This window comes from Uloborus diversus, unplaced genomic scaffold (assembly GCF_026930045.1).
Source record: "Uloborus diversus isolate 005 unplaced genomic scaffold, Udiv.v.3.1 scaffold_13, whole genome shotgun sequence".
In the NCBI taxonomy this organism is placed as follows: domain Eukaryota; kingdom Metazoa; phylum Arthropoda; class Arachnida; order Araneae; family Uloboridae; genus Uloborus; species Uloborus diversus.
In genome coordinates, this window is record NW_026557987.1 from 5,760,976 (window position 1) to 5,779,190 (window position 18,215).

Consider the following 18,215-nt stretch of genomic DNA (forward strand, 5'->3'; position numbering starts at 1 on the left):
CCAGGCTGCGTCCATGTCCTACACACACGCGCATACATACACAACTACACACACACACGCACACACACACATACACTCACAAACACATACACACGCTCAAACACATACACCTACATGCACAAACACACACACAAACACATACACACAACTACCTACACATTCATGCCTGCACACATACACAAACAAATATGCCTACACACACATACACTTATCCCACCTCTACGCACACAAGGACTCATACACACAACTACCCACCCACTCATGACTGCACACAAACACAAACACACATGCCTACACACGCATACACATACCCCTTACACACAACCCCCCCCCCCCACACACACACACTCGTGATTGCGAATAACATAATTTGAATTTAAGATGTCAAAGTTCAATTTTTTTTTTTTTTTTTTTGAGCAATCACGATTGCTTATTGCTTTCACTTGACTGTTTTTGGCGTCTTATCATTTTATTTTCCCACCGCCACCCTCCGCACCATCACCGTCGACCGGCTCCTCACGATGCTGCCCCTCGAGCGAAAGCCGTCTCCAGGTTGCATCCATGTCCTACACACACGCGCATACATACACAACTACACACACACTTACACACACATACACATACACACACGCATACATACATACAGACACATACACAAACATACACACACACAAACACATACACACACATACACCTACAGACACATACACACACCTACTCACACACATACATGCAGACAACTACACATACACACACAAAAACATACACACACACATACGCACAACTGCCCACACATTCAAGCCTGCACACAGACACAAACACATATGCCTACACACAAATACACATACCCCCCCACACACAGACACAAACACACATGCCTACACACAAATACCCCTACACCACAAACACACATACCCCCCCCCCCCACACAAACACACACGCTTACATATACACACACTCGTGATTGCGAAAAACATAATTTGAATTCAAGATGACAAAATTCAAATTATTATTATTTTTTTTTTTGCTTCGGTTTGCAAGAAACTACCGGTGAAAATATTTAGTGCTTCCTTGCTTGCTCCAAGGAGTTATTATCAACAAATGGGTGTAAAAGAAAGTCATGTGAAGCTCACATCAGCTCGTTTAGACCGTAGAAGTTAACTCCATGCGGAAGAAAACAATGAAGTTTTAAAATTTTCATTATAAGAAAAAGTCAACACTGGATTTAAAAAGAATTTTCTGAAAACCTAGAAAAACCTAGACTCCTAGTGGGGTCTAGTTGTGCACCTCCCTTTTTGGTTGCATTCGGATGCTCCAAAGGGGGTCTTTTGCCCCTTTTTGTGGGGGAAATCATTGTTAATTTCGATGTAAACTCAAGTGGTGTTATAATTTGGAGGACACTTGGCGATGTATCGTCAGTCTTTTGGTCGTCGAGTTTTGTGCCAACTTGGCGACAAATTTGGCGATTTTTTTTTTTTGATCTGGTTTCAATTTGGCCAATGTTGGTGGTACTTAGAGAGTAAACGACTGATTTACATTAAAACTGCCAATAATCACCTACACTAGTGAAACAAAAACTTTTTTTTAACTTTAGGAAAATGGTAACAAGAGTAAGAAAGGAGGGCGGGGGGAGGGAGAAAAATGGTACACGAAACAACTTATTGCTCATCACAGGGGTGGCTTTATATGTTGCAGAGTTTACTTTTATTTCTCACTAGTGGTACCGGCACGGCTTTGCCCGTAATAGAAAAATTAAAGGTCTTTTGGTTCGCCTGTATATCCACAAATAATGTGTGGTGAATTTTCTCGCCAATTGGCTTGTACCCATGTTACGGTTCCACGTTATGATCATTTCGTATCTCGCCAATTGGCTTGTGCCCAAGTCACGGTTCCACGTTATGATAATTACTCGTACATCTAATGATAATTTTGTTCTTAAAATTGGAACAGAAAAAGAAACACATCGAATTTTCGAAAAAACGCTTCGAGGTGCACGCCCCCATGCTACAAACTAACTTTGTGCCAAAATGCATGAAAATCGGCCGAACGGTCTAGGCGCTATGCGCGTCACAGAGATCCTTACAGACAGAGATCCGGACAGACAGAAATCCTGACAGACAGAGATCCAGACAGAGATCCTGACAGACAGAGAGATCTAGACAGACAGAGATCCAGACAGACAGAGATCCAGACAGACAGAGATCCTGACAGACAGAGATCCAGACAGACAGAGATCCTGACAGACAGAGATCCAGACAGACAGAGATCCAGACAAACAGAGATCCTGACAGACAAAGATCCGGACAGACAGAGAGACTTTCAGCTTTATTATTAGTTAAGATTCATTACAAGAGTTCTCTGTTTCAAAAGAAGTAAGAGGTATTTCTGTTTTCTCTGTTTTGAGAGTAGAAAATCTATCCGACAACGTTGGATCACATGGTTAGTGTATTCCTTGTGGAAGGTAAGCGATTTTCCTTTTCCATCATTTTGTTTGGCCCCTTGACTTGGACAAAGAGTGAAATTGTTTTTTAGCGTATTCAGTTTGAAATAATTCCGGTTGGGGTCCTCTGCTCCTACCACCAATCGAACACCGTGAAAGATAGCTTCAAAATGTTTTTTCGAGAGAGAGCTCTCGAATTTTTCCTCCCTTTTCCTGATATCCCCAAAGATATAGCTTAGAAATACGGTTTTAGACATCAGTGTTTAAAAATTTCTGGGTAGAGCCCCGAACCCTGTCTTTCCCTCTACCGTAACAAACACTGCCAAAAAGTACACATTTAGGCCTTTAAATTCTGAAAAATTTCCTGGAGAAAACTCTTCCCCTTTCTTCTAAGGTCTCAACATATTGAATAAAATTTGGAGGAAGTTGCCTTTGTTGCTTATGGATATTTTACTGTTATTACTTTATTTTAAACTCATTTTGCGTATGTTAATTGATTTTCTTTTTAATTGGAAAGTCACTTGGCGAATTTGGCGATGAACTATGGAGTTTTTTACATTTGAAAGCTACTGCAAATGTAATTTTGATGTAATTTGTTTTTTTTTTTTTGTTTTTTTAATTCAACGGATATTCTTTAAATTTTTAGCACAGGCATCTGTGCTAAAAATTTAAAGAATATCTGTGTTTTTAGCAGCCCGCTGTGTGGGTAATGTATTGGACATAGCAAGATACGCAATTCAAATAGACCTATCGTTTTTGTCCGAAATTTGCAGTTCTTGAACAAAATCCAAACATGAACTCCATTGGGAAAGAAAAATTCATTTTAGAAGGTGGATCTTTTGCTGAATGTCCACAATTATTTAATCGCTATATAAAACCAATTGCAGTAGAATCACAGCACACGTTTTCATCAAGCTCATTATTTTTTGAGCAAAAATCCTCCCCTCCACAATCGATACTTTATTAAGACGCATTGGACTTTTTAGGGAGTACTTTTGCGTTCCAATTGGGATGTGAATTCTTCGAGGAAACTACTAATTCAAGCAACAATCATTTCTTCCAAAAAAAAAACACAACTACTTCTATTTGAAGTTAAAACCTAACTTTTTGAATATAAAGTCAATCCCGCGGGATCCGAAGAACCCGGTATTCGGATTCTAAAATAATTCGATATTCTAAAATTGGAGCGGTATTGGATCCCTAGTATACATCTAGTATTACCAAATAGACCACGTATAACGAAAAAAGTAACATCAAATACATCGGTAGCTCAGACGGAGTACTGGATAACTTAATTTAGAAAAAGACTCGCCTAAATATTAGGGAGCTTCAAAATTATTCCACAGTAACCGATGAGAACAGAAAAAAAACGAGCTGATGTGTACATCACGTGGCTTCCTTTTGCTCCAATTTAATGTCATTTTCTCATTATTGGCAGTTTTAATGTGATTCAATTGTTTACTCTCTAAATATCACCAACACTGGCCATATTAAAACCAAATTTTTAAAAAAATCGCTACATTTGTCGCCAAGTTGGTGACAAAACTTGGCGACCGAAAGACTGGCGATATATCGCCAAGTGTCCGCCAAATTATAACACCACTTCAGTTTACATCGAAATTAACAATGATTTCCCCCAAAAAAGGGGCAAAAGACCCCCTTTGGAGCACACGAATGCAACCAAAAAAAGAGGTGCACAACTAGACCCCACTAGGAGTCTACGTTCCAAATTTCAGCTTTCTAGGACATTCCGTTTTTGAGTTATGCGACATACATACACACATACGCACATACATACAGACGTCACGAGAAAACTCGCTGTAATGAACTCGGGGATCGTCAAAATGGATATTTCGGATGTCTGTACGTTCCTAGGCACATATCCAAGTGTGGTCGGGTTGAAAAATAAACTCAACATTCATTTGGGGGTGAGCAAAATGGAAATGAAGGCCGATTTTTGGGTGAAATTTTTTTTGAGAATACAATACTTCCTTTTTTGTAAAACAATACAATACTTTTGTGTATGTATGTCGCATAACTCAAGAACGGAATGTCCTAGAAAGTTGAAATTTGATACATAGACTCCTAGTGGAATCTAGTTGTGCACCTTCCTTTTTGGTTGCATTCGTATGCTTCAAAGGGGGTCTTTTGCTCCTTTTTGGGGGGAAATCATTGTTAATTTCGATGTAAACTCACATGGTGTTATAATTTGGCGGACGCTTGGCGATATGTCGCCAGTCTTTTGGTCGCCAAGTTTTGTTGATAACTTGGCGACAAATTTGGCGATTTTTTGAGCAATCACATTGCTTATTGTTCTCATTTGACTGTTTTGGCGTCCTTTGATTTTATTTCCCCCTCTCCCGCCTCCCTCTGCAGCACTACCGTCGACCGGCCTTAACAGTGCTGCTCTTCTAGCGAAAACCGTCTCCAGGTTGTGTCCATATCCTATACACACGCGCATAAATGCACACCTACACACACACACACCTACACGCATATAAACACACCACTACACACATACACACACCTACACATACACCTACACATACACATACACACACCTACACATACACACACCTACACACACACACCACTGCACACACACACATACACACACATTCATGCCTGCACACTGAAACAAACACACACGCCTACATACACACGCAAACGTTATTGCGAAAAACATAATTTCAATTCAAGATGTCAGAATTCAAATTCTTTAATTTTTTTTTTTTTAATCTTGTTTCAATGTGGCCACTGTTGGTGATATTTAGAGAGTCAACTATTGAATCCTATTAAAACTGGCAGTAATGAGAAAATGACATCAAATTGGAGTAAAAGGAAGTCATGTGATGCACACATCAGCTCGTCATTTTTTGTAAAAGGAAGTAAAAACCACACGACTACACTTTTTTAAATGGGAAAAAAATTAGACGGCAATAATCCTTTTTAAAATCCCTGGATATTGAATGCGACTTAGAAGTCGTCAAGTAAGTTAAAAATAATGCAAAATCAATATAGATGGTAGTTAATATGGATGTAATAGAAAAACAAAAGTGTGTCCAGAAAAGTGATAAAAGGAATTTTTAGAAATAATTTTAGCGACAGAAAGCGTGAGAAGAATTTTGGAAGTTGCGTGGGACAGAAAGTGGGCATCTTATTAGTAACCCTAACATTCTGTTAGTAGCCCAAAAAAGTTACACACAATATTACTAATAGATAAATTGGAAAATTGATAAGGAATTTCAACGGTTGAAGAAAAATCTTCTTTACTAATAATAAAGCTGAAAGTCTCTCTGTCCGGAGGATGTCTGGATGTCTGGATATCTGTAGGATCTCTGTGACGCGCATAGCGCCTAGACCGTTCGGCCGAGTTTCATGAAATTTGGCACAAAGTTAGTTTGTAGCATGGGAGTGTGCACCTCGAAGCGATGTTTCGAAAATTCGATATGGTTCTTTTTCTATTCCAATTTTAAGAACAAAACTATCATAAGATGGACGAGTAAATTACGAAATTATCATAACGTGGAACCGTAACATGGGCACAAGCCAATTGGCGAGAAAATTCACCATACATTATTTGTAAATATACAGGCGAACCAAAAGACCTTTTAATTCCTCTATTGCGGGCAAAGCCGTGCGGGCACCACTAGTGATGAATAAAAAGCAGAAAGAGAGAAGGTTTGAAATGATATACTGTACTGCACTGAGAAAAAGGAAATTTGAGATTAAATGAGAGTTAAATATTTGAAGATTCATGTTTTTTTTTTAATTCGATTTTATCACAAATACATCAATATAACGTTCCAAACTGCTCACCATTAAAAAGATCTGTCGTTCCTTTTAAAGGATTCGTTCTTTTTGACCAGTTCGTTCATCTCTAATTGTATGCAATGTTTCACGTGTGAGAAGTATCGAATTGTGACAACTTTTGCTGTGATTTTGAAAAATGTTTGAAAGGTATATTTGGGGATACCCTCATGGACAAATCCCATAAATCCATGCTAGCATGAACTGATAGTACCCTATTTTAAAAAAGATACATTTTGTCTGCATGTCAATATCGTTTTACGAATGAGTAAGCGAACTATCAAAAATAGGTTTATTAGTCAGTAACAGAACATGAAAGTAGGGTTGACTCTGGCAAGCGCTGCTCGAAGTACTTGTTGGTTGATCTGAAGCATGATTCTTGATTCCACCAGCGCAGTTGCCACTAAAAGCAGGACCTCCAGGACTACCACCAACGCTACCAACTTCACCTTCACCGTGCAGGAAGCCAAGGATTGCCGGGCATTGGCCTCCTGAATTGGTAACCTACAGCGTTAGCGCCAGGATAACCGTAAGCGTCGCCAGCATTATAGCCTCTATAACCGCCAGTTACTCGTAAGGTGGCTGTAAAGGTCCTGCCGGAATTACCACCACCAGAAGCTCCACCACCACCACCGCCATAGTTTCCACCACCACCATCGCCATAGCTTCTACCACCACCAGAAGCTCCACCACCACCATCGCCATAGCTTCCACCACCACCAGAAGCTCCACCACCACCAGAAGCTCCACCACCACCACCGCCATAGTTTCCACCACCACCAGGGCCTCCACCACCACCACCACTATAGCCTCCATAACCGCCACTGATGTCGTTTGCTATGGTCCTGTCGCCACTAGTAGTTCCACCAGAACCTCCACCGCCATCACCATTATATCCTCCATAACCACCAGGGCACCCTCCAGCATAGTCTCCATAACCGCCATGGCCTCCTCCGCCAACAACTCCATACACTCCATAACCACCAGGGCCCCCTCCACCATAGTCTCCATAACCGCCAGGGCTTCCGCCGCCACCAACTCCATAGACTACATAACCACCAGGGCCCCCTCCACCATAGTCTATATAACCGCCAGGGCCTCCTCCGCCACCAACTCCATACACTCCATAACCACCAGGGCCCCCTCCACCATAGTCTCCATAACCGCCAGGGCCTCCTCCGCCAACAACTCCATAGACTACATAACCACCAGGGCCCCCTCCACCATAGTTTCCACCACCACCAAAAGCTCCACCACCACCACCGCCATAGTTTCCACCACCACCAGGGCCTCCACCACCACCACCACTATAGCCTCCATAACCGCCACTGATATCGTTTGCTATGGTCCTGTCGCCACTAGTAGTTCCACCAGAACCTCCACCGCCATCACCATTATATCCTCCATAACCACCAGGGCCCCCTCCACCATAGTCTCCAAAACCGCCAGGGCCTCCACCGCCACCAACTCCATACACTCCATAACCACCAGGGCCCCCTCCACCATTGTCTCCATAACCGCCAGGGCCTCCTCCGCCACCAACTCCATAGACTACATAACCACCAGGGCCCCCTCCACCATAGTCTCCATAACCGCCAGGGCCTCCTCCGCCAACAACTCCATACACTACATAACCACCAGGGACCCCTCCACCATAGTCTCCATAACCGCCAGGGCTTCCGCCGCCACCAACTCCATAGACTCCATAACCACCAGGGCCCCCTCCACCATAGTCTCCATAACCGCCAGGGCCTCCACCGCCACCAGCTCCATAGACTCCATAACCATCAGGGCCTCCACCACCACCACCGTAGAATCGGCGGACTCTGGAATGTGAAGGTGTGAAGTCCGAACCAGCACCGCCTGCTTCTCCAACTTCTTCACCTGCATCTTTTCCCTCCAACGCCGTCATCGGCCGAAACCTGAAAAACAAATAAACAGGTTACCCTCTGAAAACTTTCAAAACTGAATCCTCAAAAACGAAATTTTCGAAAGATTTTCAAAAATGTTGGCACTAAGCGGAAGTCGGGGGTCCGAGAAGTTATTAAAATCGAGATCTCGAAAGGCGAAAATTTGGATGAGCTTCAATGATGTCTGGATGGTGATAATGAAGTGGCTGCACCTTAGGTGGTCCTCCGACGGAAAGTTTTTGAAGTTTAAGTCTTGAAACGCAATTAAAGATCATCCTTGATGACTTTAAGGGAAATAGGAGTAGTTTGGGTTCTGTATCTCTGGAATTTTTTGGACCATTGTAATTTCAAATGTGCTATTTTAGGACATCTTTGACGGCGTTGGAGGAAGGGATGCAGTTTGGGAACTATCCTCGAAAACGTTTTCTAATAAGAAGTGTTAAAATGAAATTTTAAACTTTTTTTTTAAATTTCTTCTATCTTTGATAAATATAGAATTATACGTATTGGATACATAGAATTTTTTAAGTATAAAACATCTGCACTTTTTGTATTTGAATTTAAAAAACACAAACTTTGGAACTGACCTATAGTAAAGCAAAGTAATTATATTTTGCATTTCATTTAAAGCTTGTATTTAAAAGCTTTTGCTTTCAAATGAAAATTTGTTTCTTAAATAGATTGCAATGGCGTGTTGCACTCAATACAAATCTATTTCGTCAGACATTGATTTTTTTCAGCTTCTAAGGTAATGCCCCAAAGGATTTGTCCAATCTAAATCTATCTACATAAATGGCTATGTCTGTATGTAAGTATGTCCGGGGTAAACTTCAAATTTACTGGACCGATTTTAACCATTTTTCACCACGGATAGCTACATTATCAGGAAGCAACATAAGCTATAATTTATTTCTAAAAAACTTAGTTTCAAAAAGTTATGATGGAAAACAGTAAATTTCATGTAATTTCCCAATTAAATGATGAAGTATAAAACCCATTGCAACCGAAATTCGTTGCCTTACAACAGCAATATTAATAGTAATCATAATGAAAATTTTTAATCAAGGCTTCTCCGGAACAAACATAAATTTAAAGTTATTTAAATATTTGGAAACTCTACTTTTTGCACTCTTTGGAAAACATTGTAGAGACTTTGTGTGTGTGTGTACTATTTAATTAAATAAATAAAGCACACTTTTTTTAATGATCTTTGTTTTTGTTAGTTCATATTTTGGAAATTATTCGAATTTTTATGCTTCAATTCGTGCTTTCGTTTCTAAATGAATACTCGTTCGTTCTCCAAACTTATTGCTATTTGATTTTTATGGGTTTAAGGAAGAAGCTCGATTTTTAATCACGTCAAAGCGGTATGTTACGAGTTCTTTCAGTTAAAACAGAAAATGAATGAAAGTAGCGATTGTTTCTCACAATTATTTCTGACCCAGGCAACGCCGGGTATTTTTGCTAGTCTTTTCTTTTCTTTACTAATAATAAAGTTGAATGTCCCTCTGTCTGTCAGGATTTCTGTGACGCGCATAGCGCCTAGACCGTTCGGCCGATTTTCATGAAATTCGGCACAAAGTTAGTTTGTATCATGGGGGTGTGCACCTCGAAGCGATTTTTCGAAAATTCGATGTGGTTCTTTTTCCAATCCAATTTTAAGAACAAAAATATCATAAGATGGACGAGTAAATTACGAAATTATCATAACGTGGAACCGTAACATGGGTACAAGCCAATTGGCGAGAAAATTCACCATACATTATTTGTAAATATACAGGCGAACTAATAGACCTTTTAATTTTCTGTTACGGGCAAAGCCGTGCGGGTACCACTAGTTATCTATAAAAGTTAATGAGTGTTTTAATAAATCAATTGCTGGGTGTAAATGAAGCTGCTTAAAGTGGATTACTTATAGGGAAAAAATGATGAAAATTGTTTACCAAATGACGATCAAATACAAAAAATTAAATGATCGTAAATTCACTGATCTCTCTAGTGTATATATATAGTTATATGTATTTCCAACCGTTTCCTGAATACTTAATAAAGCATAGTAAGTATATTTTATTTAAAAGTTATACATTTGAAGGATCTCTACAACTCTTTATTTCGTTTTTGTTATTATAACTCACCAAAAAGTATACGGTGCCAGGGCCGTATTTGGAAGTATGGAGGCCCCGGGGCAACGAAAGAGTGAAGGCCCCTAATCAGGGTTCGAAAAGATCATCATGTTTTCGAAATTATCCGATACTTTGATACATGTCCGGATATTTTGATATATTTGTACTGTCTGACCATCGTTTTCGTGGAAAGGCTAATATCCGGTTTATAGATGGAAATGGATGTATCTTATTAGTTTACAGGGATGTTAGTTGCTTTGTTTCACATGCGCACTTTTGCCTCTCTATTATTTAGCCTTAATTTTGTAAAAATGAAAATTTGCTCGCAGCAACATTTTTTACATCTAAAGTATATTCGATGTATATTCTCACGGCAAAAATTAATAATTCATTTATTTATTCACAACGAAGTTTTGAGCTTACCATTTTGCTTTTACGTTCCTGAACGAAAAGAAAACATTTTCTTTTCTTTTTGTTGTTTCCATGGTAACTATTTTTGTTTCCTCTCATTTTATTTTTGAGGATGAAATAAATGAATAAAGCACTAGTGACATTATAAAATGCGTGAATCAAAATCCCATCGTTATTTTCCCTTCTCCCCTGCTAGAGTCATTCAGGTGGAATCGTCTTTACTTGGCAGATTGCCGAATTACATACAATCCGTGGTCAAACAGTAATTTCCTTTAAAATCGGGATTTCTTTGATGGAGGAGCTTGACTTTGCTAAAACCTAGAGCCGCTATATAGACAGGCCGAATTACATACAATCAGTGGTCAAACAGTATATATCCTATATTTTCGATCAGCACTTTAATAACCCCATGCAATCTATTCCTAATAGAATATTATAACAGATTTTTAATAATTAATTCAGAATTCTTTGTTATTATTTTAAAATGTCAAAAAAAGGGGGGGGGGGGGGGTAGCGGGAGAAAATCGACGTGTTCAATAAATATTTTCGTTAAAAAATTTCCATTCAAGTCATTTCATCAAATAATTTTTAAATTTTTGAGCTCAAGATGCGAGAAGTTGTAAGGACAGACCTGCAAAGTTAACCATTTTTCAGATTTTTTTAAACTTACTTTATTTTTCTTTAACTCATAGTAGGTAAAAATTACAAATTAAATGAATAAAAAAATATATATATTGCCACTGAAATGTTCGATCCAATAAAAAATTGATAGTAAATGGATACTTGCAATCAGTGCTTTCTGATATATCGATAATAATGTTATTTTTGTGCAAGCATTCTTTGTAGAAATACAAAAAAAAAAAAGTCTGGGAGAGAAAAATGTAAAATTTGCTGATCCGTGAAAGTTAGGATATTTTGTAAAAATTTTATTGTGGGGGCACCGTTTGCCCTCCCCTAAATCCGACCCTGTACGGTGCGCAGAAATGCGTCAGAAGAAGGTATGAGGCGAGGATAGCTTCTCTGAAAAAGTTTCGAAATCGAAGATTTAAAAAGTTGTAGTACAGCTTTGTTGGTGATAGAAGAAAAGGTTCTGGTGGGAGGGAGAGTAAATTCCCTTCCCCGGAGAAATTTTCGAAACTGAAGTAAAAAATGGAATTTAATTCAATATTTGTAGCGGTAGAAGAAAGGGAAGGTTGGGATCCTTTCGATTTTTTTCTCCTCAAAATTGAAGTTACTATTAGGCTGTTTTTGGTGACTGACTAAGAATTTGGGCTCCTCCCGGAAATTTTCAAAAATTGAAGTTTTAAGAACGTAATTTGACTATGTTCGGTGACGTTAAGAAACTTGTGATGGTTCGTGGGTTCTGTCCAGGGTTTCCAATCCGTAATTTGACTATGTTCGGTGACGTTAAGAAACTTGTGATGGTTTGTGGGTTCTGTCCAGGGTTTCTAATCCCGCAACGAATTCATCCCCGTGAGATTTCGGGATTGAAAGGACCCAATACCGCATGATTGACTTTGTTCCTCTAAAAGTTAAATTTTAGTATCAAATACAGAAAAAGTTGTGTTTTTAAGGTTGTGGTTTTTAATAACTATCGTTTGGAAAGCTTAAAAGCGCCCTTAGGAGAGGGGAGGATTTTTGCACAAAAAGTAATGCAATTGATGAAAACGTATGTTGTGACTCCAACGCAGTTGGTTTAACAGAAATTGTGGACATTTAGCGAAAAATCCCGATAAACTTCTGATCTTTTTTGAAACTTTTTGGTTAACTTTGCTAATTTTATTGTCACTTAAAAGAGAAATGCAAAAACTTGAGCCTCTTAACGTACTACGCGTCATCCTGCGGTTCATCTAAGTTTCTGTCGCCTCATTTAGAGTCGTGCCGAATGATACAGATTCGTCAGTGAATTCATCCAACGTATTTTTTTCAAGGTACCACTCGCATTTATAATATCAGCTTCATAGTGACAAAGGCGCCGACGCCATCAGGCACTACCTACAGGTCGATTCCGAGTCACATCTGACTACAACTGTATTTATGTCGAGGACTGCATACTAAGTGCCTTGCCTCCATTATTTTTTATACCGATAAATGGCAGCACCACCACCGGATGGAAACAGTTATTGAGAATTTAGAACTAGTCCAGGAGCTAATAGCTACCTGGTGCTAGCACCCCCAGAGATATCGTTTCACTTGGAGGACATTGAGACCACGAGTTTATTTAACGTCGCCCAGTCCCCTTTAATGACGACGGTGGGTCTTTGACCATCGAGGTTCGAACTCAGGACCCTCCGGCCCCGAATCCGACACTCTACCGATCGAGCTACCACGGCCCATATTCTACAAAAACATAACGACAGAACTGATGCCAATCGACTTCTCGGAAGCATGAAACTTTGGTGTTGCCACACAACAACTTCAAACTTATCTTTAACAGACAGAAACCTCAAATGAGAATACCAGTTCATTCTCAGAAAAATATACTCTCATTTTATTGTGTTCCTAAATCCAGGGTTCATTCTATGAGGCACAAAATTTTTCTTGCTCTTTTTGCAGAAATGAGGAAGGCGATTCGAACTTCAAGATGCTTGTGAAAAGATTCGTTTCATGAGCGGCAAAAGTTGGAAAACGGTTGCTTGGAAGTTATTCGCATGATTGGAAATCTTGCGGGATTTTGCTCTCGATCCAGCGAAATATCATGCGGGATATCGCGGGATTCGTGATCGAGATTTCGGGATTGGAAACTCTAGTTCTGTGTGGAAAATTTTCCTGCATTTGATGAAAATCATTGTTATGTGAGGGATAAGAAAATGCCCTAACTTTAAAAAAAAATAAATAAATAATTGAATTTTGACATCTTGAATTCAAATTATGTTTTTCGCAATAACTAGTGTGTGTATGTAGGCGTATGTAGGCGTGTGTGCTTGTGTGTAGGGGCATGTGTATGTGTGTGTAGGCATGTGTGTTTGTGTCTGTGTGCTGGCATAAGTGTGTGGATAGTTGTGTATATGAATATGTGTGTGTGGGGGATATGTGTATGTGTGTGTGGGGGATATGTGTATGTGTGTGTAGGCATATGTGTTTGAGTCTGTGTACATGCATGAGTGTGTGGGTAGTTGTGTGCATGTGTGTGTATGTTATTGTGTGTGTGCGTATGCGTAGGTGTCTGTATGTATGCGTGTGTATATGTGTGTGAGTATGTGTGTGTGTATGTGTGCGTGCGTGTGTGTATGTGTAGTTGTGTATGTATGCGCGTGTGTGTAGGACGTGGATGCAACCTGGAGACGGTTTTCGCTAGAGGAGCAGCATCGTGAGGACCCGGTCGACGGTGATGGTGCAGAGGGTGGGAAAATAAAATGATAGCATGCCAAAAGCAGTCAAATGAAAGCAATAAGCAATCTCGATTGCTCAAAAAAAAAGTGAAATCCGGCGGCGTTTTCCCAGAAATATTTCAAAATTGACGTCTTAATAAGTCGACTAATGGTCCACAGGCCACATGTTGAGAGTCACTGGCATAAGAAACAGAAGCTTGATGGTTTTATTGCAGAGTGGAAAAGGAAACGGAAATGTAACCTTTTACTCATACTTTTATAAATTACTAGTCGCACCCGCACGGCTTTGCCCGTAGTAGAAAATTAAGAGGTCTTTTGGTTCGCCTGTATATTTACAAATATGATGAATTTCACGCCAATTGGTTTGCCCATGTTACGGTTCTACGTCATGATAACTTGGTAATTTACTCATCTGTCTTATGATAGTTTTGCTCAGGAAAATGTTCTTAAAATTAGAATAGAAAAAGAACAAAATCGAATTTTCGAAACATCGCTTCGAGGTGCAAACCCCCATACTACAAACTAATTCTGTGCCAAATTTCGTGATAATCGGCCAAACAGTCTAGGCGCTATGCGCGTCACAGAGATCCTGCACTGTTAAAAATTTTCCGGAAAATTTACGGTAATTGTTACTGGCATCCATGTTGCCAGTAACTATTACCGTAAAAATCAAATGTTACTGTAAAATTTTGCGGTTTCCTCGGTAGGCCACAGCAACCAGTTGGCGCTGGGATCGCTTATTTCTCCGGTATAAATTACCGTAAAAATCAGCGATGCGTCAGCGATGCAATTTTACAGTAACAATTACCAGAAAATCTTCCTGAATTTTTAACAGTGTGACAGACAGAGATCCGGACAGAGAGAGATCCAGACAGAGAGACTTTTAGCTTTATTATTAGTAAAGAAAATAAAACGACACAAACGTACGAATCCGGTAATATTCTTGCATTTAATAGGCGTTGAAAAAAATTACATTATGAGTTCGATGGTTTGTAATTTTTTCATTCGTCAAAGTTTGAGGACCCTCATTAGTGTTAAAAAAATTAAGTAAAACAAATAATTCTTTTAAACTTTTTTGCATGAAATTTTTTCTAGCAATCAACAACTTATTTTTCAAAAAATTTCGAAATATTTTTTCGCTAAATACACACAAAACCAATCTTACAAATCTGTGCCGTCATTTGATCGCACATTCGGCCGAATCTGCGTTTTCCCGGCATTTCAACCGGAAGAAAAATAAATGCCTGGGTAGTCGAGTTACCGAAGTTTTAATGTATTCACATTTCGTCTTACTATTTTTTATTCGCGTTTAGTGCAGAAAGGGCATAAGTCCGGGGCTTATGCCCTTTCTGCACTAAACAAAAAATGCGGCCCCTAAATAAAGAGCTTTGTAGTACAAGGATTGACTTCCCGGCTACACCAGTCGATGCCTCGACGTACAAACATGGTAAAACAGCAGCTAACACAAATTTAAAAAAAAATTTCAAAAATTGGTTAAAAATTCAAATTGACTTCAAAAAGGAGGCGGTTATCAGTTCATACCGTATGTATGTTTTTTTTTTTTTGTTTGTCCACTCATAGCGTCTCACCTAGTGAACCGATTTTGATGATTCTTTTTTTAATGGATAGGGGATGGCTCAACTTAGGTCCCATTACTTTGTTTGACCATATTTGTTCTTTAGAAAAAAAGTTATGGCAAAAAACAGTAAATTTCCCTATTAAATGATTAAAATGATATTGTAGCGAAGTTCGCACTTTTCATCCGTGGATAACGGTGGCTCAGTGGTAGAATTCTCGCCTTCCACACGAGCGACCCGGGTTCAAATCACTTTTAGGACAAAGTGAATTTTACTAAAATTTCGTTTCTACTGTTTCCCGTATTTTCTCGAATGTTCTATTAATTTCTGTATCTTTCCGAGTCCGGAAAGTTCCAGCACTTTCTCAAGTTGTATATAAGGAGATGTAACGTTCATTCGTGGTTCTGAATAAAGATCTCGAGTTGAGACTAAAGAGTATTCGCTTCATTTGGCTTTCACATTGTCTTCGCTATCTTCATCTACGCGACAATTAAAAACTCATTGTTATAAAAGTTTTGTGCCATATAACAGTAACATTAATAGTAATTGTAATGATAATTTTGAATAAAGGCTTTTCTAAAGCAATACAGTGATATGGAGCCGAACTTCTTACTAGGTAACTTTTTACTTTTACTGAAATATCTACATTTACACTAAAAAGAATGAAATAAAAAAATTTTGAAAAAAAAATAGAACCGACTTCAAAATTGCTCTAAAAAGTGAAAAATAATTTTATTCTTTAAACACCATCGATACTACTTTTAAACATAATTTTTAAATTTGGCGCAAAAACAAAAAGTAAAATCCATTGTAACCATGCTTCGTTCATATTTTTATCAAAAAATCATCCAAACTTAGGAACGAAACATTTATATCGTTACTCAAATATGCTGTCATCAATGCGTAATGCATGTGGTAGTGAAGAAACTGGGCCTGATTTAAGTTATAGTTGTAACTGAGTTATGGCTGTGAATGATTTTATCGATCGTTTTTGCGCCAACTTCAAAAATTATGTTTAAAAGTATTATCGATGGTGTTTAAAGAATAAAATTATTTTTCACTTTTTAGAGCAATTTTGAAGTCGGTTTTAATTTTTTTTTTTTTCAAAATTTTTTTGACATCTTGAATTCAAATTATGTTTTCCGCAATCACGAGTGTGTGTATGTAGGCGTGTGTGTTTGTGTGTAGGGGTATATGTATGTGCCCAGGCATGAGTGTGTTTGTGTGTGTGTGCTGGCATAAGTGTGTGGGTAGTTGTGTGTATGAATGTGTGTGTGGAGGGGGTATGTGTATTTGTGTGTAGGCATATGTGTTTGTGTCTGTGTGCAGGCATGAATGTATTTATATGAACATGAATGTATTTCTGGTGAAACAATACTTCCTTTTTTGTAAAAGGAATTAAAAAAGAAAAATAAAACATGTCTCGGGGGGCCGTTTGCGTCCGAAATGATACTTTACAATTTAAATAGGGAATAAAACCTAATTTAAACGGAAGTCTTTTATTCAAATATTTAAGAATTTTTAGAATGGAAAAGATTCGTTTATTATCCGTCAAAATAGTAACGGATGCGGATACAGATCTTTACTTTTCCTCGGATATCCGGAACATCACTAATGAGAACCACTGCTTTAAATGGATTTATTCGAGAAAAATTTTACTGTAATAAAGGATTATTTTTTTACCTAAGTATTTATTCGCGGGTGGCGGAAAAGATAAAACGAAGGTTTATGTTAAAATTTGAGCGAACATTCTTCCGTGAATTTAGTACTTCCTATACTTTGTACAAGAAAATAAAAATAAAAACATTGAACTTACATGGTGCTGCAGATGACGAGGAAAATGAGAAGGAACTTCATCTTGACGTGGTTCAAATCCACCCTATGTGTCCAAGCACGATTTCTCCCCCTGAATGTATCATATAAATCGTAAGTTTGCTTGCAATTACTCTCAAGTAACTGGAAACAAGAGAATTGTGTAAAATTGTTTAATACTACGTTATCGTATTTTTTTTGACGTTGCGAAAGGTTTGAAATCAACACACAACTGTTCTCAGAAGATTTGAGCACGCTATGACTCATCTTTAGCTTTAACTGGGCGAAAAAACACCAAAACAAATGGTAAATACCACTCTGCAATTCTTAAAAACAAGAAAAAAAAACCAGCAAAATATAAATCCGTACTTTCGAGTAAAATCTTTTTTTTTCCCCTTCGTTTTGATGGAAAATAGTCCTTGGCTAATGTTGAAAAAAAAAATTGACAATGATTTTAAAATATAAAAATTAAACAATAAAAAAAAGATATCTTTGTAGCGTTAAAGATGCCATTTAATCACCGAACAATTTGCATTATTTACATTTTCTCTTCAGATACATTTCTTCAAAGAGAGGAACAGTATCCCCTTCATAGAGAAGCAGGTACGGTTCCTCAAATACTTCAGGGAGCATAAAATTACGTTTCAAGAGCTAAATATATAAAAAAAAAGATCATAATAAACCCCGAGCATTCCCCCCGAGCAAAGCCTACCATTGCGTTATTAATACTTCAATTTCAAGATCTCCAGGACGGGTCACTGACCTCCTTTAAGGGGAGTCAGTACTAGTGATGTTCTGGA

The 18,215-nt window shown here is 38.5% G+C and overlaps 1 protein-coding gene across 1 annotated transcript in view; it reads right to left on the bottom strand.

Annotated features, from left to right (window-relative positions):
* Positions 1–17,460, bottom strand: part of LOC129232641 (WAG22 antigen-like) — a 69,903-nt gene extending 52,443 nt beyond the window's left edge. The window contains exons 1-2 of the mRNA XM_054866773.1: positions 17,420–17,460; positions 6,706–8,172 (exon numbers count right to left, since the gene is read on the bottom strand). Coding sequence (XP_054722748.1) covers positions 6,706–8,172; positions 17,420–17,460 — 1,508 coding nt within the window. The remainder of the gene's footprint in view (positions 1–6,705; positions 8,173–17,419) is intronic.
* Positions 17,461–18,215: the final 755 nt, after the last annotated feature.